The following is a 26,042-nucleotide window of genomic DNA, read 5'->3' as shown; positions in this document are numbered from 1 at the left end:
CGTAGGGTATTATATTATTATTATAACATATTGTGTATAATACAACAATAATTGTCGGGGAAGCCGCGTTATTGAAAATCAAACGACCGCCGTCAAAAGAACCAACGGGTGGGTATTTAATTTTAATCGACCTATTAAAAAAATTTAATTAAAATCCGTAAACATATTTAGTCATGGTTGTTGTAAAATTATCTGTATACAGCTGCCGGACAATAACTCTACGATCTTAAATAGTGATACTCCAAAAGGGTGCCTACCCGATATCATCAGCATTGTGCCGTTCGGCTTGTTGCACAATTACCACAATTACTACAATTACCACAATTAACACCAAACGATACAGAAACTCAACGGTTTGTAATTATGTACAACGTCACCGATAGTGTTTTCGTCATAAAATCGATAACAGGTCAATTAACTCTGATATTGACCCAGAGTGGCTTCAACAAGTGTTGGTGTTGCGGAAGCACGCGTCACGTTTTCACGCTGCAGACAGAGAGATAATAATATAACGCCGTGCGACGCTCGAGGACGTCACATCGATTTGTCATAGCAACAATAATAATAATAGTATTATATATTATAGTCGTATGTCTGTCGTGAGCACATCGTAGCAAATTAACTTTTCGCGAGATTAGCCGTGCCACGCTGCGGGCCCTCCGTAGGTTGACGTTAGCCGAGTTAATTGACGTATTTTCAAATTTGACAACCGGGTCATTGTCCGTAATTTGGCGACGAGTTTAATCATTGTTATTTTTTTTTTAATCTGACAACGAGGGGTACCTACAGTTATGTGTTAGATGTATCAAACAACTGATATCATTAGAGCTATAAGTATATTATAGGTATCGAAAAATAATATGCTAATCAACACTAAAATTAAACATTTCATATAATTAATACCTATATTATAAAATTATATTATTATTACAATCGTCATTATTATATAACATTATAGACTAAAGTTCTACCGTTTTTGGTTAGTCACTTATTCATAATAGCAGCTTTATAATTAAGTAATAATTATGTCGACTAAAGCATGAATCATAATGTGATAATCCAACAGGATCTTAAATAATATTGTTATCACTCTTCGTGTGATTAAAAACAGTCTATAAACATTAAAACGTAATATACTGCCCAGGAATATAAAAATAATATCGTAGCTCTGGAAGGCCAATAAAGCCTCCTTGTTTGTCTGTTTAGTTTACATAACATAGATGAGGGTTTACGTGTATATTTAGTGTTTATGCAACTTGCGACAACAATGTGAAGTGTTTTCATTTGATAAACGTTTTTTTTTTTTTTTTTTTTTTTCGGAATGCTGGTTTAAATTCTTTGGCTCATGTTTATTTTGTCAACGCAGACTGCAATGATAAATAAAAATCATAAAACGTGCATAAGAAAATAATTAGCATTTAATATGACATTAATTGACAAAGAATAAGGATATTAATTTGAGAACAATGTTCAAATATGCGAAATTTGTATATTTTCGTTATTAAAATATTTAACTTTTCTTTTAATACCATTGGTCGAACCTATAGGTTGCTCCTTTTTATACTAAAGACATTATTTTATTAATTGTTTATATCTAACTTAAACCACAATAAACATTACACAAAACTCATATTATAACACAATAGTATATTGGAGTATAATTTATGATAGGTACTGGAATGATTCTGATTGGAATTAGAAATTTATTTTAAAATTGGATTTAAGGGTTTTAGGGATTTTAGAGACTTAAAGGATTCAAGCAATTTTAACGAAAACCTTTTTTGGACGCTGAAACTTCCTATTTTTTCAGTTAGTCTTATTAGTTATTACCTACTTATTAGTCATTATACAATGAGTATCGTTGGGACAATGCCCCCTCTCTCATACTACCATTCAATTAACACATATATGATATATAAGTATAATACTATAATAGCTCTGAACTGTACAGATTAATTTATAAATATAAAATTATATGTAATTATTAAACCATAAATAGCTTAAGCTACAAGGGTACTGATTTCAAATTTGGTGGTTCTAACTTCTAACTGTTCACCCAAGTCATCCTCTTGAAAAAAACAATTTTAAAATATAATTTACGTATAATTATTGATTATAGTTGTAGTAAAACACAATTTTTTTTTTTTGATGAGTTGTAAAATTATATTATTATTGTGCGATAGCATAGGTACACTGACATGTGTACCTACATCTGTATAAAAGTATGTATACCTACTAATTGGCAATTATTTTATAAAAACAGTTATTTTCAAAACTGTACCTAACATATATTTTATTTTATCATCAGTCAAAACCAAGAAATATAATGAGTAATGACCTAGCATTGACGCATTACCTACTCTCGTGGTAAGTTGTTGAAGTACAATGGGAATGAAAACAATTTCGAGTGAACGAACACTACATTATCCAACAGTCAAAAAGTTAGAATAACACTATGAAAAATCTCCAAGTTTGTTTGAATTTTTTTTAATTTCTTTCTATCATTACTAGGTAACCAGTCGTAATAACATTAATAATGATACTATTACATTAAAATGTAACTTAAGTACCTCTTAATCTATCTGTGATTTCTGTAATAATGTGCAGATAATAATATTTTTATTAACTATTAAGGTGCAATATTTTGTGATAAAAGCTACAAAAAAAATACACCACAGATAGTATAGGTAAATATTGTTTTAATATTTAGGTATATTGATTTAAACATTTGTAGATAGATAAAAATACTTATATCTTATAGTGATCAATAAAGTGTTCAATATAATGTGTATTACCTAATATTTCAAGCGTATATTATAACAATTAAAAAGTAAGTTTTATACCTATATTTTAACATTTAACCTAATTTGATAGTCATACAATTAGAGTGTAATATGTTATAAATTAGTTGTTAAGTCTTAAGCTCTGCTATTTTTTAGGTATACCTACCTACCTATCTTATTGAAAGTATGTTTACTAGTTTACTGGTATAATGGTATTTAGTAAAACCAATTTGTATGACGTGTTAGTTTATTAAGAAATGAAAAAGTAAAAAACAAATCCTAAAGTAATTAATATAGTATTAATATCTATAGTGGTTGAATTATTTATAAATTATAATTACTTACCTATAAATTGTATTAACTAATATAATGCTAATTTTAAATTGATGGTAATGGACAATTGTAAAAATAAAATATAAATATAAAATAATTTATGTTTAGATTTATTTTTGTACCATGAACATGAAATATTATTTAAAAAAAAATTAAGCTCATAAAAATAATTATTATTGTTAGTAATATTAAGGTTTTTTAGGGGTCCACTTGTTCTCACCAATGGCTGACCAAATTTAGTCACACAAGAATAATAACGTAAGTCATACTATCCATATTACCTATTAACATTTAACCTCTTGTGGTAGGTATTGCTAATATATTTATACCAGAGGTCTTCTAGCACTTGCATATTTGTTTTACTCAATTGTAAAAAAAGGCCAACTAGATACAAATTAGTTTCGTGTTACGACGAATCCAAATTTGTAATTTTATGTTACATGCATTTGCATATTTAGGCGTTTTGCTTTTTGAGACTTATTTAGGTTGATTTTTGATTTTTTAAACTTCATTCTTAATTTTTTGACTTCTTTTAATAACTTTATTATCAAAACAACAATCTATTATTACATAATTTAAAGGCACCCACGCACTGCCGCGTGTACACCAGCACACCGCTTACAGAAGAAGAAATGGCTATTTAATTATCAAATCAATCAAGTTCTTCAATCAATCAATGTAATTGACTAATTCATAATTTATTTGGGAATAGTCTGAAATGTATTTAAATTAAATAGGTAATCGAATTGTATTTTCTTATTTATATGCGGCTATTTATTTTACTAATAATTATTAATTTAACATTAAAAAATATATATAAGCAGTAGTGAAATAGTGAGGGGGATAGATCCCGATGACCTATTTTTTCAATATTTATGATAACTTAGATATAAGAATAAAACGGAAACCATAAATTATTCTGTGAATTCCAAACGGTATACTGTATACCGTTGTATAATTTAAACTAAAATTGAAATATGTTTCATTTATAAATTATAAATACACCTAAATCGAAAAAAAACTTGGGCTCATTGGAAACATTATTGACGAATTTTCATAAAATAAATACGTATGGATTATATAAAAAAAATTGTTCTTTAAAAACTTACCCAATCTACGATTTTTTTATATTTTGGTCTTTGTATATGCATACATTTTTTTTAGAGTTTTTCTATTTTTTAATGCTTGATTTTAATATTATTTTTATAACATTTAATTCACAATATATTATATTTTATATAATTTTTATAATTTTCTTAGACCTTAAGAAACCCATATTAAACCACACCTATTTTAAGACAGGCCTAAGTCAGTAGTCTATGTTACGAAGTGGGAAAGAATTTGTTTTATAAAAAACAGAAGCTGTTTGGGAATTTACCTTTTCGTATAACCTTTTTATACGGAAGCCGTTTAGGAAAAACAGGAGCCGAATGGGCTACGTCCAAATTATTATATATCTAACCATCGAATAGAGTATGTTAAAAATCAGCCCCCCTCCCACTCTTTATGAGAATATAATTTTACCGCCACTGAATGCAAGTGCATATTTCAGGAGCACACAATATTATGCTTGCAGCGTATCTAGTGTTTTTTTAGGGTTGCAAGTCGTGTCCCTCTTCCCTATAGAACCTAAACATATAGTGATAAACATCGTTTCGATAATACGGTGAATGCATAATAATAATATTATAATAGTTACCTATCATAATTATTGCGGAATGCAGGCCGCGGGATAGTAGTTGTAATCGAAACCGTTCCAAAACAAAATCGTTGTGCACAGACCGCGAACCGCGATGCGTATGTAACACAAAATATTATGTTTACTAAATGCACCGGAGCACGATAGTTGTGTTTACACACGTCGCATGACCTCAACGTCCTTAACAATGAGCCGCCGTGACCATCTAGGAAAAAAAAAATTAAGTAGGTCTCTGTCGGCGGCCATCGCAGACGGAACCGCTTCTCTGGTAAAGTGGGGCACCGCACCGTCCGCCGTCGACCGGTCGGCGGTCACCGTCGTATATCACAATTATTTTCTAACTGAGGCTCTCGCGCCGCGTACGAGTGTGACGTTACGTTTCGATACAATATCCAAAACGCCCGCCCGGTTACAAAATAATAATCATATTATTCCATGACACCCGTACCTAGTCGGTACGATACGGTACCGCGGTATATATCGTTTTAATATTTAGATATACAACCGTATACCGTCTCGTTCGGTCTGCGTTTTCCTCGGAAATATTATTATATTATTGTATGGTCTATATTATCGACTCCTCGCGATCGTAATTTTTTTCATAGTCCTCCTCGTGCATTATCCACCTTACAATAGTATTGGGTACGAGTATTTCACCGCAGACAAACCCACCGCGTGCCTGCGCATGCTTAAAGGTAGGTGCGGATGGTGGACGAAACGTTCGGGACGGGTTAGCGACCGACGACGGTTTTTTAAAGTTCGTTGTTTTCTACCGTTTATGGACGATATAGATATCACAAGTTCGAATAACGGCGGTTATGATAATTGTCACGCTGTTTCGTAGTATATAAATAGTTTTTTAATATCTCTGGGGTCATCGATATCCGAACTGGATGAAACAGCCTATACCGCAGTTAAACATGGTTATTTCTGTTCGCTCCCAGAGTGCGTCTGATCCGGTTGACATATAACAGTAATAATAATAATATATTATGCGTTCGTGGTTTTTCGTGTGTGGGAAACAAAAAAAATTCCAGACCGATTACGATATACCTACATAATATTTAATATTGCTGCAGAGCGCGTGTACGTCAAAACTATACCGACACGATTTTATTCCCATTTTATACATAATAATATAATGTTCTTATTATTATCATTATAATATTCGTTGCGCATACACCGCGGTCGCTATTGGGGAGAGGGGTCGGATATTGTGTGTCAGTAGGTACGTACAATAATAACGGTCCGTACCATCTCCAACAATCAAGTTCGAGTGTGAGCACCGAACACCGCCTGAGGCTGATAACGTGTAAAAAAGAGCATACACCTCTTCTGACCAATTCACCCATCGTTGCCGTCCGGTTAGCACTATATTGATAAATTTCACTACCAGCGCGGTAGTCTCTCACCTGCAGCGACGAGGGCTGTGTCCGGCGTTTTTATTGTTTTTTCCGCGAGTGATGATTAACTTTAACACGCAAATTTAAGTTCGATATTTTTTTTTTGAGACCGTCAACCAGCGACGCTCGTGGACAATTTTGGCACAGAGTAAGAGTGATTTTATTACATTATATTTTATTATTGCTATATTTGGTTAAGTGTTGTTGGAAGCGCATGCGGTCCTGTGTGGTTTATTAGTACTTGAACGACAATTTAAAATAATTCATTTAGTGATTCAAGACGTAAGTTGAAGGTCAATATTCAATTGTGTTGTGTTAAAGATTCTTGATAATATGTCTCAGTTAAACACAATTTATTTGAGAACTTAAATATTTAATGTTATATGATTCTTAAATTAATATAGCTATAAAATTCGACATTAATTTTTATGAAATAATTTAATACTGTTATATTTTTCATATTGTCATTTATAAAAATTGTAAATACGATGAATAATAAAGTGAAACATTAGCTAGTATATTTAATAATAATTATTAGATTATAATATTATATCAACTAAAAGTCCTAATATTTTTTTTTTAAACGTCTATTTAGATTTAAGTTTTAGTAGTATCAATTTCACATTAGTGAAAAAGGGCATTGGATAAATATTTATTTAAGCATCGTTAGTATGATAAACTATAAATAACCTATAAAAAGTATAACAGTAATTTATTTAAATTAAAATTCATAATCTCGTACCTTAGGGCAAGGTTGTTATAGAAATTTAATTGGTTTTATATTAGACGGTCAAGATATGTGTAAGCTAATAGTTTTGATGTTATAAAAAAAGTGACTGTGAATCACGTAATGTATTATGTTTTTATTCCGGATGCATTATTATTCTAGGCCTACTGAGTTCTTTGAACTGCAATCCATTCGGATCAAATGATATGACTCATTGAGGACAAGAGAAAATATTTGAAACGGTAAAATCGTTTGTATGATGTGCACCTATACAACTTTCTCGGGGGGGAAATTTAAAAATACAGTAGTTTAACTTCAATAAAAAATTACAAACAACTGTTAAACTCACCAAGTTATATTTATTTTCGCTAGGTATGTTATTGATGACACGCAATAATTGCATTTTGTTGCAGACGAGAATTACGATAGGCATTACACACGAATCGCTTTAAGACAGACAGAGATAGTTTGATAAGTATCCAAAAGTAATCCGTTGCCATTAGTCGCAACCAACCTACAATTAATCGATTAAACCTGTGGGATAGAGTTTCTTAGCCGCTATCTGTTTTAGCCCTTTGTTGTAAAAGATATCGTAGCAAATAACTTTTGCGTTTAATGTCAGTCCATTCGTTTCGGCTAAAGCGCACTTTTTACAGCTCCGCCTTCCACCCGGAGAGATTTGCACGCTCTTCACATATAGTGACATAGAGTTATTGAGTTATTTATATCCAGATAGGTATACCTACATGTAGGTGAAGAGGACGATTATTTAAGCGTGCAGGTACCTAACCAATCATTAAAACACTTATGTGTGTGCTTTCTACGTTTGTATATTTATTTGATTATTATTATTTTTATTCGACGCGTGCCTGCTTTTTATTGTGAGAATAGTTCGGATTTTTTTTATATGACCGGGGTATAATAACAATACTATTGTTGAGCCGTATATTTCCTACCACTTCAATATTATGTGTAGGTATGTAAGTTATACAAGACGTGTTATGAGCAAAGTTTGTCAATTCCGTTGAAATATGAACATACAACACCGCCACTGCCGTTTTGAAGTTTTATTATTAATAAGCGGCAACGCTCTTAATATTGTTGTGTCGACATGAGAGAACGTAGTCATATTAAAACACAGACATGCTTAGGTACCGACAACATATACGATTTACTAGAGTCTAGAATACAATATTATTTTGAAATTGATTTCTTTTTAGTAAGTATATAACTTTTCGGTATACTTGTCCAGTTGTCCATATATCAAAAAAAAAATATTGTACTTGGCAAAAATCGAAACTAAAGTAGTAAAAACGACTTTTACAATGTGTATAACACAATTCTATTTTTAACTATAAATAAAATACCAAAACCGTAGTCTACACCCTACAGAATGAACTTAAAACCGAATAGAATTTAATAATGAGTATCTTTAAATACATTTTGCATCCATCTGATATAGGTACTAAATACTAATACTAATGATTATAATATTACAGAATACCTATAATATTATTATCATAAAACTATGAAAACCTGTATATGTAGATACGCCGTACAAATGTACAATATAATAGAATATTTAAACTTTTATGATATTGTGTAAGAAAAAACCAGTGTATACACAAAGCACCATATTATTATAAAATAATGCATTTTTAGATTCAGTGAGTATTCTTTTTATTCATGCACTCTTGAACAATAGAAAGGTTCCTTATTTCTGAAACGGCTCTAAATAATCCAATAGAAATCATCTCTACATATATTGTAAAAAACTTTTTTCTATTATAATGCTTACTTCATGTTGACTCTCATTACACCTAAACTAATTTTTAAAGTTGAACTTATTCTGAACCCAAAGAGAACTTTTATTGAATTTTAAAATTAACATATTCATAAATGAAACTATATTATTCTGGTGAAGCCCTTTAAAATAGTAAATAATATTATTTTGCTATTTATTTTTTCGGTTTTATTATGTGTAGACTGCATGTTTTTTTCTTAAAAACATGTGATAATAATATAAGGCTCTATTGTTTTAATAAGTTCAATGTATACACTGCAGCGCTAAACTTCCAAAAACGTTTTCTTATTAATACATAAAAATAATTTTAAAAAGTTAGTATATGTATTCTTGAATAATGAACATCGTAAACAATCAAATTATAGTATATTATTATTTATTTTATTTATTTTTATAACATAATTAAAAACGGATTAGGTTAGATCTCTATTATTAAAGGTCCTTTGTATGAACTTAATAATGTTCTTAGACATTGTTAAAGTTTTTAATTTAATATCTCATGAGTTACTTTTGTCTAAATTAAAACTATGATATTGTTGAAAGTATATGTTAGTAAGTAGGTATATGTATGTTATAAGTAGGAATCATATAATTTTAATAGATCTAACATTAATGGTAGTGATCAATTGGTAGGTAATAATATTGCTAAGTAATTCGTGTGTTGTTAAATTTGGCGTACAAGAGACAGCGTATTATACTTCTATATTATTTTAAATTTATGTAAATGATTTATTTCATTTAGATAACATAGATGGTAATATATTAGCATTTGCAGATGATGCTGTATTAAATTTTGGAAATTGAACTAAGATGGAAAATTATGATAAACTGATAATATTTAGAATTAATAGCAGTCAATGATGAATAAATTGTATCCCAAAAATAGTGTAGGTTATGTTAAATAAAAATACAAATCAATATTTATTTAATTTCCCTTATATCGAGTTCAAAATTCAAACACTCCGGATCAAATTACAATTCAACTATATACAGTAATTAAGTGAAGATAAACGAAACAATTATATTGATGTATATAATCAAAGCTGTATTTATTGCATAAAATCACTTCAGAAAAATGCTTAGGAGTAATATTGAACATTTAAAATAGGCATCTCACGTAGAAATGGTAATAATGTGGATATGAAAAATGCTTTTATTTTTATTTTTTAAAAAGTTGCGTTATACTATAGTAATGATTTATTTTATATATAAGTTCAATACGTGACAATGTATAGTTTTACGGGATCTCATAAAAATATAATATTATAACGTCTGTAATTTTTATTTCCTATAACAGCGCAATCGCACAAATGTTGCTCACCTTCAAGAACACTTTAGCCAAACATTGTGTTAATACTAGTTTATTTAACATTTTATCCTAAAGGACTTGAAAATATTTTTATTGGATTTATTTTCTTTGTTTTTAGTAACGATTAAATTTTCCCAAAAATGGCTGAAATACAATCAAACATCCAAGAGTTTTTTAAAAATAAATCTGTCTTCGTCACCGGAGGTACGGGGTTTCTCGGTAAGCTGATCGTCAACAAATTGATTAGATCGTGCCCTCAGATCAACCACATCTATCTTCTAGTAAGGGACAAAAAAGGAAAAAATGCACACGAAAGACTGGAGGACATATTCAATATGCCGGTACGTTTTATACGATGATGTTATATTTTTATTGCATAAATAGTTTTAAATATTATGTGATATCGATTTACATAACTATAGATATTTAAAGACATCGATGCAACAACATTAAAGAAAATCAGTGCACTCAGAGGTGACTGTAGCCAAGCAGATTTAGGACTGTCCGTCGAAGACCTGAATATGTTAATCAAAGAGGTAAATGTCATATTTCATAGTGCAGCCACGGTTCGATTTGATGAACGCCTTGACATTGCCATTGGAATAAACGTAATCGGCGCCAGAGAAATCGTAAAACTTGCTCACAAAGTTGAAAATCTCGCGGTAATTATTTATTATTTTTAAAAGTGTAAATTCATAATGTATATACCTAATCATTTTTTCTTCAAACATCTATTTATGAATTACAAAAAAAATCAATTTTTTTTTTTAGTCTTATTTACATGTCTCGACGGCTTTCTCCAACTGTCATAATAAACGTATAGAAGAAAAGTTTTATAATCTACCGTATAACTATGAAAAACTCATACATCTTTATAAGACAAAAAGTTCAAATATACTCGAAAAAATGAAACCTTTGTAAGTATTAAAATTGTCTCTACACTTTTTTTTAAATTTTCTGTGTCTGCTGGTTGTTTTGTAAATTCAAATTGCTTAATTTACAATACTGCTTAGTATACAAATCGTAGTAGAAAAATTTAACTAATTTAATTTCGTCAAATTTTTGAAAATCGTTAAACACTCATCTACACATTTCTATCATAATTTACATTCAGTATAATAACGACATAATCGTCGTCAAAAGTATGACAATATCGTAATATTATTCTAGTTTTTTTGTTTACTATAGTAATGTCTTATATATAAGAATAATATTGTGTACAACATTTTTGTTTTTTGTCTTTAAACATTATTTAAACCGGTCGAACACCAATAAAGATACCCTAATACAATATTATTGCCATTATAAATCTAGCCTGTTGGGACCCATGCCAAACACTTACGTCATGACGAAAGCGGCCGCCGAACAACTGATCAAGCGCGAAGCCAAGGGTCTGCCCGTCACGATAGTCCGTCCGGCAATCGGTAGATATCTATATAATATTATTTAAAAATGACGAGAAAACACGAAATTTTTTTTTATCATAATATTATACACTACAGGCGATTATATTTATTGTTTATTTTTAACAGTGATAGCGACCGCCAACGAACCGCTGCCGGGTTGGATCGACAATTTGTACGGGCCAACGGGCATCGTGACTGGCGTGATGACGGGCATAATAAAATCTCTGCCCTGCGACCTGAACGCCGTCACGGATCTTGTGCCTGCCGATTTGACTGTGAACGCACTAATAGCCGCGTCCTGGGATACACACGTCAGGTACAACGCATGACAACGGTCCTTTGCGACGACTGATATTATATACATATTATTAAGTTCGTATATGTGCTATTATTAATAGCATATTTCTATCTCACTGTACATGATACGTGTACAACTCAAAATAATAATGGTGCAAAGGCCAAGTGATGTAAACCCTCAATCATATGGAAATCGAGGTTTTTTTTAACAAGGTCGTAGCTAGAAATGACATCATGAGGGAGGAGGGTGGGCAAACAAGTGTATTTTTAACAGATAATAATAAAACGAATGTAAGTACAACTGTTTTCAAAGCAACCTAACTTTTGATTCATTTTTTCTAAATCCTAAATTCAAGTTAATTTATTTTAAGAACTATACCCACAGTAACAGTAGCAACATTATGGTCAAGTGCGATGTACAATTAACGTAACCACCTAAAAAGCTCATAACTTAACTCACAATTTCAAATATCAACCCAGGCAAAATACTGTAACCCTCAACTCTCTTAACGCTTTGAATAATAATGTCAACTTTAAAAAAACAATTCGTCACTTTTAATATTGTATAATTATTTATTAATATATTATACGTGTTTAACGATTTATCAATCAAATTTTACCTTATTCCTTGTATAATTTTTAACAAAACTATTAAAATATTAGTCTATTTTAGAGACTAATTAGCATTTTTGGGTGTTATACCACTTGCTGTCTATTCCCACCATCGAGTTATATTATCATATCGATATCGTATAAAATTGTTGTCATGAATAAACGATATTATTATTTTCTTGTTCTTATTTTTTATATACCAGCTATTGTAAATTATATTCGTGTTTCTCCTGCAGATACTGCCGTGCCGGGCCGAGCGAATCGATCGAAAATCACACGGACGACCCTCGCATCTTCAATTTCGTGTCGTCACCCGAAAACCCATTGACTTGGAGAATATTTTCGACGACCCTGATGTACTACATCTTGCACCGTCCCACGGCTAAGGCCATGTGGTATCCGACGTTGATAATGAACGCGTCGGTGTTTTTACACAAGATCACCGTCCTAATATTACATTATCTGCCAGCGTTCCTGTTGGATTTAGTGTTCATTTGCACGGGAAATAAACTCAGGTTTGTGGGTGTTCGGTTTTATTTTTTCGTAAACGTGGTTAGTAGGGCATCATAGGTTATACCTAACCGGGAATATTCGACATCAACAAAAATATAACATAATTAACGTATACGATTTTAGATTGGTCGATCAATACAAGAAAATAGGAAGATTCACTGACATATTGGAATACTTTTCCACGAGGGAATGGATATTCAGTAATAAAAACGTGCAAAGTTTATGGAACAGCTTAAACAATGACGACCAAACACTGTTTCCATTTGATATTAAAAAGATGCATTGGGAAGAGTACTTGGATACGTATCACAAAGGGATAATGACATTCTTGCTCAAAGAAGGACAGGACAAGTTACCGGAGGCCAGGAAACGTCTTCACGGGTATGCCTTATCTAATAATCTATATACCTATACTTATAGTATGGCTACAATATAACTGTATAACATATATATAGTAAGTTGTACTTGTGTAAAAATAAAATGGCCATCTCAAAACTTTCATTAGGTACCTATTTCCAGTATCTATAAACAAATTAGATAAAAAACTTTGTCGCGATTGTTTCATGATCTAATACTAACACGATTAAACTGATGGGGCTTAATCAATTTAATACATCGTGACTTTTAACTTTTTCTTGCAACGTGAATAGAGATTAGAATTCGCCGGAGAATAAAATTGTATTATTGGCCCTACAACAATAATTATTGATATCCCATAATGCATCACAGCTTCTAACTCGCGGTCTATAATATTATTATTTTGTGAATAATAATTGACAATTCCAATTAAAATCGTTATTTTATGTTTGTTTTTAGTTTATATATCTGTCATATGATCTTCAAAGGCGCTGTCTACATAGGACTCATGATGCTGTTATGGGTGATTTTAAAAAGAATATTTTTGGCTTAGTTGTGGCATACGTGCGTGTGTATACTACATAGCTTACGGAAACTTGAATTCAATTTAATCACATTAAATATATAACTACCATGAAGTACAAGATTCCATAAATATGTTTACTAGTTGTTAACCTTTTTTGACAAATCAAACAAGCCATTACCTATTTTTTTGTTTACTATAATTAATTTTATGTCTTATTTTTATGTAGATTAAATTTATAATTTTTTTACTGTAAATTTTATATATAAATCGAATTATGTTCATAATTTAAGGAGTTCCTGATAATTAATCAATGAAGTTTTTTACATTAGATAGTAAATGTACAATATTATGTGTTAATTAGTAATGCAAACATGTAATTTCATTTAATTTGCATAAACATATTATATAATATATTTTATAACTAAAAATGTATTTTTACTTAAGATTATTTCATAGCAAATAAGAATTGATTGATTCGTTAAGTGTTTTAAATTATTTTTAAAATTAAAATTTGCTTAAAAAAAGTAACTATTTTAAGTTTAGTATTATTTAAGTAATTATAAAGTTTATAAGTGTAATACGTATAATAGTATTTTATTAATTATTACATTTAAAATACGCAAGCAATTTAGTTATAATATACCTATAGAATTAAAAATAATTAAATAAATGCTAATTTATTGTCGTAATTATTATAATACATATTAGAGTCTAATTTAATTCATATATACATATACTTTCAATTATCTAATAATATATTGTTAGATCTAAAAAATAATCATTAATTAAACAAAATATTTATAGACTTATAGTTATAATTTATAAGTTATAGCTTATAACTAAACAAAAACTTGTATTATTTTTAAAAAAATAATCAAAATTAAAATAGATTGAACAATAAACGTAAAAGCATTATACAAACAATAAGTATCATATCAGTTTATTATACTGTTTTAAAAAATGGTTGTAAAATATTTTTATATTTTAAATTATTACGTGGAACCTCTTATCTAAGTTTACGCCACCCAGAAGAGAATAACTAACCTAACCTATAGGAGATATTATATTTATTTATTCTGCTTCTTGTGGGCAGCGCACTTGGCAGTATTATATTGTAATATACCTATAGTTCGTATATAAAAAACTTATTATAGTACATATTATAACTGTATAACAAACCATAAAGTATGAACAAATAATTATTTTTTTAACACAATTTACCGCCCAGAGGCTAGACGTCTCCACATAATTCAATTTTCTGTGAATACAATTATTAATACATTTGCTTAAGGTGATACATTTGTATTTAACTTAAGCCAAATCCCAAGATTCTCTGAGAGATGAAGACAATTATTAAATTTCAGATATAATGTATAAGTTTTTTCAGTTCTTTTTTATCAAATCAGTAATAACCAACATTTCGTCAACACATCTTTAATAAAAGGCAAAAAAAAAATTAAATTAAACGAATAGTTAAATACCTATTATGCATTTCAACTATTCTCTTGTATGAAGAAAAACAATTTCAAATGAATATTTTTCATTTATTAAACGAAAACAAAAATAGAATAATGGTTTTTAGAACGGTTCGAAATTGTTTGTGTAAATCAAAATTATAACCGCGAGATGTGAGTACAAGTCTTGACCTAATTAATTTTACCAAATGTGCACAAATCTATTAAGAGAGAAAAGTACAAAATATGCCTTTAGTATTTACGTTTTTATTTTACTTAAGTTTATATTTTTCTTTTTAACATAACATGACAAATAATTAACTGTAGCAAAAACGTAGATACCTATTCAAATATGTTCATAATTTATATTGCGAATATTCGAGCACATTCTGTAATATTCATACACTATACACATTTCATTCGAACACTTAAACTCGTGTCATAAATATAAAGTATGACGCTGCGAGCGTATTATAATATTGTAATTTGTAGGTATAAATTTTAAATAATATTTTTTTTTTAAAAGGGGAAAAGTAGGCAACCACTCTGCTGTACTGTTGTAGGAATCGAGTGTACCTCGTCATTGAGTAAATTACTGTAATGGTGTTAAATTTGAATCCAATGATAAATAATTGCATACGAAAAATGATTCTGAGTAGAGACTGCCCGCCTATTATATTATAATTACGCATACAAGTATATTACTAAATTGCTATTAATTATCACAGTAATATTTTATTTTACTATTAACATTGAGTATAGATAGTATACTATCCATAGGCGCAAATAGGGGGGGGGGCTTTAGGGGCTTAGCCCCCCAAAAATGTCAATAGCCCTCCCAAACATTTTCTACATTTTGTTTTAAACTTATTCAATATTATCAAAGTAAGGCCCTATTAGCCCTATTAACCCCCCAAAATCTCAAACGCTATTTGCGCCTATGATACTATCTATACTCAATGCTATTAGTAATACGGAATAAACTAAAAATAAGTTAGGCAGACAATTCATCTAAATGTTTTGAAAATTTTATTGTGTACAAAATTTAATAAAATACGTAAAAATTCCAAATTCCCACGAAAAATAATTTTGAATTCAATAAAAATAACTAAAATTGTTTTTCTTAATAAATAATTAAAATTTATAACTTTTTTAAAATTTGAACTTAAAATGTTTATAAAAAAATCGTGTTTATGAATCATCTATATTTATAAATACCTAGCTAGAGTAAAAACTTATAAGGAACTTATTGTATTAAATTTTTCAAGGTTTTTGACAGAGCTAAAAATCGAAAATGTCAAAGGTCCATAGCTCATAATTATAGTCCAAAAACTTAAACCAACTTGACCCAATTTGTTATCAGAAACCACCCTCAAAGTTAAAGATCAAAGCATTTTTTTTCTCCCATAATATTAAATCATGTATACAGACACAAAAAAAATCACACGTCATTGTAATATTACTACATTAATCGCTCCGATAAGAATCTAAAATGTAGATAAGTGTTAATACTAAGTATATTATAGTAATAATGAATTGGCAAGTTACTACTTTTTGATTCATATTGTTTTATATAGGTACCTATAAGTATGTAGCTTACAATTTATACCAATACCACAATATTTCTTTAACTGAACGGGCTATAATGTGCATAACCTGTTGTCTGCTGAATTATTCATAGGTGCAGCTGTTAACATTTTATTTTAATTAAATTATTAATTGATTATGTTGTACATGCTTAAATTAAATTTAGTTATTAGCCTGGCCAATGAATATTTAATTATGAACTTTGCTATTTATGTTTAATTAAAATCACCAGTATTTATTTAATCTTATTTAAAAGAATTTAATAGTGATCAACAAATAATATAAATAATTGAATTGATCAAATCAAGTATTTTACTATTGAATGACATAAAAATTATAATATAAATAAAAAAATACCTACCAATCCTCACTGACACGTATAAAAACAATTCTTAAGTGCGTGTGATAAAGTTTGCCATTTCCTCTGCAATTTAAATTACCAATTATATTCAAATTAATTAATATTTTAATAAAATGAGTACAATTTAATGTTATACAATCTACTTTAATGTTTCACCTTGTTACTTAAATATTTTTTTTTTGACATATTATAATATTAACAATTTTATCCTTTCCCCTCACTTTGCCACTTAGTAAGAGATATCGGTCATCCTTCTCTTCCTCCCATGGTTTTGTAAATCAAAAACTTTTCCTCATCTTCTCGCCTTCGTTTTGGATATACCCCACTAACTTCGCACTCATACGCTCATACAAATTTGTCAGTTTCTTCAAGTTTTTACCATCACAATAAATATTATGTATACGCACACCATTAATCATTAATTGATATTATAAAACATTTTCAATGTTTGTTTTTTTTCACAGCATCTCCTTGTAGGCTTCGTGGTAAACTCGTAGGTACTCAAGAGTCAACACTCGTACCAGAAGACTGCAGGAACACGATACAAACAGTTGATATAAATCTTGAGTACCTAATCGATTTAAAGACGTAGTCCAGCTTTGTTTAATCTTAACTAACAACTGTGCTGTGTCAATAAACAGTTTTCTAGTGTCAATAAGCTACTTTCATTTAATATTTAAAAATTATAAATTGAAGCATCTTTGTAAGCGATCACAATAATTGAGCAAAAAACTTATTGCCATTCGAAGTAATTGTATTAAACATTACTTACTGAACTTAAAACGTAACATCCCTAATATTATATATAAATAGTAAATAAAAAAATGATTCTTTGATCGCGAACCAGGCAATATCTTATGTAATACAGTCAACTCGCGATATGACGAACTTCAAAATACGAGAAAAAAAGTCGTTACATCGAAATTCGTTATACATCAAGAGCATAAACCAACAAAATTATTTATAACAAGATTTATCAAAATATAAATCTACGAACTACAAATATAGTCAACTCGCGATAAAACGTATTTCAAGGAACCGAGAAAAAAGCTCGGTATATCTAAATTCACGAAAACGAGATTTATCAAAATATAAATCAACACACTATAAATACATATTTATTTTAATTTAATAATAATTACGTAAATGTAAATACATACATAGTAATTCACCTGGAAGCATGCTATATCCCATTTTTTCCTTTAATAAAAAATTTAATCAAATTCTGATTTTTGGAATTTTTAAATATATACTCATAGACCGTATTTTCAAACTCTTGAATTTTTTTGCATTGCTTAAGGAATGCCCTATGGAAATACAAACTTCTGTTTTTCAAATGAGAATCCCCCCTCCCCCTTTTTACTGTATATTATTAGGTGGATTTTTTTTTTTGAAAATTGTACATAATTCAAAATTCGAATGCGTAGTTTCTTAGTTGTTAAAATGTTTACCTATCAATGGGCACCAACTAAATCCAGTTTCGTATCAGAAATCACCCTTAAAATTGAAGATTGAATCATGTACCAATGTAATTATTATGTACATAAAAAAACATACGTCATTGTAAAACCAATACATTAATTGTTTCACTCAGAATCTAAAAGACTTCAACTGAAAGTGTTAGACATGTTAAAATATTACAGTTTATAATATATTATAACTACGCATAATAATAATGGTTTTACGAAAATTAAATGGGCCCGAAATCCTAACACTTATTGATTACTACAATAACTTATGATAAACGTCGTTGTACCCGTCGTCTATGAAATTTTTGAATTTTTCGAACAAGCTTATTTTGAATTGCACTTCGAGTCCATTTGAAATTTAGAGCCCGACCAAAAAAACCACACGTAAAAAAGGCCACCATCAACGAATGTGTCATCGAAATCATCGAAGAGATAATAATTATGAAGAACGTATAGTCTTTCCAGCAAGAGAACACGCCGCGCACTGGCCAAAACTGGTTCCCCCACGAAACACTCTGCCATATAAGGGAACTGGTTTCAATAGCAAGGAGACGCGGGGGGATGCGTAGAATCAGCGCGTTCTCTCGCTGGACAGAGTATAGATACTTCAATTACCACTATGGACAAAGACATTCCTCAACTCGAAGATAAAAAATTAGTTCCAAAGGCCGACGACAACGCTGGCGAAGACATGATTGGCGAAATCGTCGCAGAGTTTGTGGATGTAATAAGCATGCCGGAAGACGGAGACGCTACGACTTCAGTACTGGCGCCCTCCAAGACGCCAGGGTCAACCGGGCAGGGTGTCGTACCAGCTGAGGGAAAACAAAAAGCGAGGGTAGATACAACACTGGACAGGCCGAAAGACCAGGAAGCAACTCCAGTGACGAGCAAGTCACCACACGGACAGACGAGGCGCATTTTCGCCACCGCGTGGAGAGGCGCTAAGCAAATAGGCGGCGACGTGGGAAGTGGTACGTGAAAGAGCACGTTCTCCGTATTTATTTATTATTATTATTATTATTATTATTATTATTATTTTTACAATTATTATTTAAACATTTAAAAATTATTGTTCTCCTTAAAAAAATACTATATTGACCGTCAAAATCATAGACATATCTCCCCATTATACAAATGATAACAACACGTGTGTTGAGTCGTTAATTCAGATGTTATAGTATTTTATTGTTGCAACACATAACGTTACACGTAACTATGTATATTTTATGTATAAGTACATACTATATTATTATACCTGCTACAAGTTAATACATAGGTATATTTTTGCTCTAAGAACAAACCCCGTTTATATATAGTTGGAGCGATTAATAAATTACAAATGGGGTGTGTGAAGTAGTTTTGTCGGACATCAAATTTTAGTAGTCTTTCTTCTTAGAAAACATTTACCAACGAGACAATATAAAACAAATGTCTTAATTCTCTTTTGAAAATGGGGTTTTCGACGAAATATATTGCCTTGCGGCGGTGGTTTTAATCCACCCCAATGTATGTACACGGCTGTCAGCTACGCACATAAGCTATGAGGATTACAAATTAGGGCTATACATAAATGCGTGGTTAAATCAAAAACTTCGATCAATGAACTATGTGAGTGTTATAAATTATAATATGATTTCACGTGACACGTTGGATTTTTAACCCCATCTTAAACAAGTCCAAAACATAATCATATTATCTTAAATTAAAAATAAACATATACATATACATTAATGAAATGCGTGCATACAATTTTTTTGGTATAATTATATTATGCTAGTCTCACCCCCCACGATAATCCTATTAAAAACACTTGTGAGTCACATATTGAATAATGTCTTAATCCTGCAGTCTAGTAACACACTCTATACATTATAGTCTCTATAAATCAATCTATTTCCAAGAAATAACACTAATTTGCATATCAACCACCCATCACTCACACACATAAGTAGTAGGTATGTACACAACAAATATTATGGATAAGTACAGGATTTAAGAACAAATTAGAATCAAACTGTTTTAAACTCAGAGTCTTTGACCCATTTATTAGTGGTATACTGTCCATATTGTCGAGTATTATAGCTCCAATGACTTATTATTGTAATAATGCAACGGATGTGGTCTATCGTCTATATAAAAAGATATATAGTTGATCTATACTATCTATTATCTATCTACCATATAAGCTGTCAAAAAAACGTTGATGAATTTTAAAAATTCAATATTAGAGTTTACGAAAAACAGACAAAAATATGGCGTTGTTTGGAAAAAAGTTTAGGAACCACTGCACTAAACAATACTATTCTTCTATATAACCTAATGATCTCAAAGCATCTGAGAGCCGCGCTGCACATTTCTTTGGAACGTTGTTCAAAACTTTAAAGTTTCAACTTTTGGTCATCTTCATCTATCATTGTATTACGTTTTAATGTTACCTATATACATTTATTTACGTCTGATTTTGATCAGTTATGCCAACTGGACTATAGTTTTCTTCAGCGGCGACTGGAATACAGATTTTTTCTCGGCAAATGGAACACTGTTTTATATTTTTCTACTGCATTCTATGGATTCTGAAAAATTAAAACACATACAATGTGCAATGAAAATAGTTATTACCTATTATGAGTTTAGACGCGTTCGAGTTATTATTATTATTATTTCACGGTTCAGTACAATAATATATGTCTACAATGTCTTGTAAATTGTTTTTTATACAGTTTTAAATTATATTCTTAAAATTTAATGTTAAAAATAATATTACTCTGTTGCTCATGATTCATAAATATGGTTTTTACAGTATAATTTCAGCAAATAATAATATTTTTCTTTATGTATACCTATTTCCTATCAATCAAATATTATATTGTAACTTCTGATAAACATTTCATTTCAGTTTACTTAAATTATATAATATAATTTTGTCATTTTTTTTTTCTATCACAATAATGTAGTTGCATAATCATTTAGATAAATAATTATATGGACATGACTGCATTTATTAATTTTTCCACCTCGTCACGCCTTCACAATTATACTCTCTTATCTAATTATACTTAAATGGATTTCCTTTTTTCCTTCTGAAAAATCAATAATTTACACTTTTCATGAAGGAATATAATATTATTTATTAACTATGTTCAATATTAACACATACCTAGGACATAGGTATAATATTTCTCGGAAAGTATTTCAGTCACCTCCAAAAATGTTCTACCTGAGGTAATTGCCCCATTTGGACTATCCTAAATGCGGCCCTAGGTAATGTATTTAATAATTACATATTTGTACCTATATTTACTGTGTGATAATATATATATTTAATTATCTCCCAACTTTATGAATATTTAAAATTAGATAGATACCGGTACCAGGTATATGGAAGTCTACTCCCTAATATATTATCCCTGAATATCCCTACTATAATGTAGTGACAAAAAGTTTTAAATCCCTACAAATAAAATTTTTTTGAATTACCACACAATAACTAAAATATTTATTTTTAGTTTATTGTCTTATTTTGTCTAAATTTGAACTTGAAATTTTGTAAAAAAAAATTGTGCATTTGTGTTTAGGACATTTTTATAGGTTTCTAGAAGAAAACCTAACGAGGAACCATGTATTAAATATTCAAGAGTTAGAGCTATTCAAAATTGAAATTTGTATTCATCTTTAAAAAAAAAATAATATTTTCAAATTTTTGTGATTTTTAAAAATGTTGTCAACATATTTAAACAACAAACACTTATAAAAGAAATTTCACCTGAGTCTATTTAATAATTTGAATTTCTATGGACTATATAAGTACATCTTATGTGGGATCTTCAAGTATTCAAGTGTTTTGACAGAGACTTAACATTCTTACAAATATTTAAAAAATAATAAAATTGATGTCTATCAAAAATCATTCATTCTAACATAAGCCCATAGAATCGTTATTTTTAATTACAACAACAAAAAAAAATCGATTTAGCCGAAATCGGGGTTAGCATAAGAATTCTCGTTTTTCTAAAAAAATTTTTTTAATTTTAACTAATTATTTTAACCAAGATATTTTGTACTGAATGCAGTATAGTATACTAAGTGAACGTGCGGAATCTATATAAAGTAAAATATATAATATGTTTGTGCAACTAAACACCAAATACATGGTGCTACCTGTTTCATTGATCCCCCGGCTAATATCACAAGTGGGGCTTAGGGGGTCAAATTATTCCTGAACAAATAATGAAATGTCTCTATCACCTACCGGTGTGGTAAAGACAACTGTCAACTGTCATTTATAAATTGTTTGTACGTGAGATAAATTAAAAAATTGACTTTGGCTAGTGCTATATTATTTAATTCTATTTCGACAGTATTAGTTGTCAGAAAAAAAGCCTGGTAGGTTGAGTGGTGGGATCGTGGTCCAGAAATAGTGGTGATATAGATATTGCAGGTACGTCACACTGGTACGGATGATTTAAATAATAACATTATAACACGGCGCTTTGTATAGGCAATTTAGCTACCCCACTGGTCATCAATCCATTTTATCTGTTTCTCAGTTTTCACCCTTATTATGTTTTTACATTTTTAGTCAGTTATTCACATATGAAATATAAGTCCAACTATATACATTATATTTGTATGAACGCTATTACAATACCTATACTATATCATCAGTACTTATCTGAGGGGAAATTCAGTTCTATAAAATTAATGGAAACTCATTTAAATTATTTTAGACGGGCCACCGTGTAATTATTTTAAATACGTTATAAAAAAGTGGATGTCGCTCTGCTGTACAGCAGGTTACAAGTGGGACACTGTATAATGGATAGAATTAAATTTGAATTCAATGATATAATATCACTGTATAAGAAAAACGATTCTGAGCGGAGACGGTATGTTAGTCTAGGTATAAGACATAATATTATATTAGGTACCTATAATAAATTCCAAATTAATCATATCATAATATTTATTAGGTATTTATAACGCGTTATACATCAACAACAAACCGTGGTACTATCATAGATATATTATATTATAATAGTATACTTTAGAAGTTTCAAGTACCCACGAATAATATTATACAATCACAACAAAATAACTAAAATAGTTATCCTAGGTTTTTAATATGTAATTTCGTCCAAATTTGAACTTAAAATGACTATAAAAATAAACTGTGCTCATGAATTTCTTAGAATTTTTGGTAACAGAGTTAAATATATACGTGGAATCTTGTTTTAAATTTTCAATCCTTAGATATAAAAGTTGAACATTTTATAATTTTTTAACTACAAAATAATTATTCAAATTTTAAATTTGATACATTTTGTCAAAATTTCAACTTCAAATACTTATAAAAAATAATCGTGCCTATGTATTTTTAATATTTTTCAAATGTCATTGTAACAATATAGTAGGAGCCTTGTATTAAATTATCAAGTATTTTTACCTCCCCAGTGCACCAACGATATTCACTTTCCAATCAAACAAGATACTGAAGTTGAAAATCGAAGCATTATTTCGACTACTTATCGTGTACACAAACACAAAAAAAAATTTTAAAATAAAAAAAAAAACACACATCATTGTAAAATCAATACATTCATCGTTCCACTCAGAATCTAAAACAAAGGACACAATTTACATTGACTGGGGACAGATATGAGATATTTTATAGTGAATATTATCGGTATCTACTCATATTTATAAGAGGCTATCATGGTTAGATACTAGATTTTTTATCTAGCACTAATGTATGTAAGTTATTTTAAAATATAAGTAAAATATTAATAGGTAATAGTTCCAATAAATAATTGTTTAACTTACAAGGTCCTTTTTTTTGCAATTTAATAGTCTTTTTAGAAGTCCTGAAAATATTTTTAAAATTTCAATTAACTATATTAATAGATTATTATAATAACTTAAGTATAAGATTGATAATACATACTTCAAATGATCATCTATTAGCTGGGTTAATTTGGTTTGTCCCCTCTGCAGTTTTGACTAAAATTTTAAATAATAACAAAACAATTAGAATATATTTCTATGTTGTAGTACTAGGTACTAATAATTAACTAAGAACAAGACATTTTTTTTTTTAAATGACAAGAAAATCGAAAACAAGAATTTTTAAAAAAAGGTGGGAAGTTTATTAAAACATTTATCACGGTAAATTTACAACAATAAAATATTTAAACAGTTAATATTACCTAGGTATTACACAAAATATAGATCTGAAAACCAATGATGAATAAAGATCCAATAACCGTGTGAATTAGTTAGAAGTTCAAGGTCAACACAGGTTCAAAATATTATATACAGGTGTATTCATATATTATAGTATTATTCAGGATTTTACTATGTAATAAAATCTTAAGACAGATAACGTTGGATAACACGTGTAAAAAAAAATAAAAATTTAATAAAAACCTTGGATATGAATACTCTATTAATATTATTTTTATTTTTCACAGCCTAAATACCTGAACGTAATTAAACGAAGACGCGTTCGTCAACTCATATGTCTGGTGTAAATACGTGGTAAAATATCATCACTAATCGGATAGTTGACGAAAAAAATCATAGGCACACGTGGTTTCCATAGTATAAACTCAATATACTCACGGCTTTAGTCTTGGTCTGGAACATGTTTGCAAGGTTCTGATCCAACGAGTTCAAATAGTCGAACACCAACGCGTTCACGGTTTCAGCACTCATTTTGATATTGCGTGGTGCTAATTCAAATTTGAAAAAAATATGTACCAGCAGGCAGCGTGTCTCGGGACAGGACGACTAAATGGCCGGCACTCAAATGAAACTCGTGGTTCTATATGTTGCGGTCCGTGGCGGCGGTGCGTAAAAGAATTCGGATTTGTTTATTTCATTGGAAGCGGCCTGCCGTCCACGAGGGAGACGATTCGTAGTGGGTGGGTGGGAACGTGTGCGGTGTAGCCAACTGTCATGAGCCTCATAAACTGTGGCGGCTGTATAAGTTGATGTCTCGATTGCCCGGACAAGTCCACGTGTTTAACAGACGATCTCGGCAACGACGTCCTGTCAATTGAAAATTCAAAATGTCATCTAAGCGTTGGCTTTTTTTCGATATTTTAATTTCCAAATGAGATATGAGCATTCTAAATTTTTGATATTTTACATACCCATATAAGTAAAACAAACAACTAACAAACATTACTAGTGAAAATTTCATGTTCATTTGTTTTAGAGTTACGCTAAAAACAGTAAAAACCAAAATCGATGTTGTGGAACACCGATTCTGCATAAAAATGTCCGCTTTTCCCTGCGATTTTGAAAACTATTGAGAAATTTGCCCTCCCGAATGACCGAAGCACTAACTAGATTCACTTTCCCATCGAACAAGATTGAAACTAAAATAAAATAAGTATAC

General features: G+C 29.9%; 1 protein-coding gene across 1 annotated transcript; it reads left to right on the top strand.

Annotated features, from left to right (window-relative positions):
* Window positions 1-5,156: 5,156 nt before the first annotated feature.
* Window positions 5,157-14,473, top strand: LOC100162974 (putative fatty acyl-CoA reductase CG5065). The gene is made up of 9 exons (XM_001945430.5): window positions 5,157-6,366; window positions 10,177-10,399; window positions 10,481-10,720; window positions 10,830-10,975; window positions 11,373-11,482; window positions 11,591-11,780; window positions 12,610-12,888; window positions 13,010-13,267; window positions 13,703-14,473. Exons 2-9 carry the CDS (start codon window positions 10,199-10,201, stop codon window positions 13,794-13,796), a joined length of 1,518 nt encoding a protein of 505 aa, XP_001945465.2. The 5' UTR covers window positions 5,157-6,366; window positions 10,177-10,198; the 3' UTR covers window positions 13,797-14,473.
* Window positions 14,474-26,042: the final 11,569 nt, after the last annotated feature.

This window comes from Acyrthosiphon pisum, chromosome A1 (genome assembly GCF_005508785.2).
Source record: "Acyrthosiphon pisum isolate AL4f chromosome A1, pea_aphid_22Mar2018_4r6ur, whole genome shotgun sequence".
Classification (NCBI taxonomy): Eukaryota; Metazoa; Arthropoda; class Insecta; order Hemiptera; family Aphididae; genus Acyrthosiphon; species Acyrthosiphon pisum.
The sequence above is the reverse complement of the archived record's forward strand: the minus strand, read 5'-3'. Positions and strand labels throughout refer to the sequence as shown.

Excerpts from the sequence above, each read along its gene's own strand:
- LOC100162974 (XM_001945430.5), top strand. The coding sequence starts at position 10,199 with ATGGCTGAAATACAATCAAACATCCAAGAGTTTTTTAAAAATAAATCT. Across the intron at positions 10,721-10,829 it reads ACAAAGTTGAAAATCTCGCG|TCTTATTTACATGTCTCGAC; the intron begins GTAATTATTTAT and ends TTTTTTTTTTAG. Across the intron at positions 12,889-13,009 it reads TGCACGGGAAATAAACTCAG|ATTGGTCGATCAATACAAGA; the intron begins GTTTGTGGGTGT and ends ATACGATTTTAG.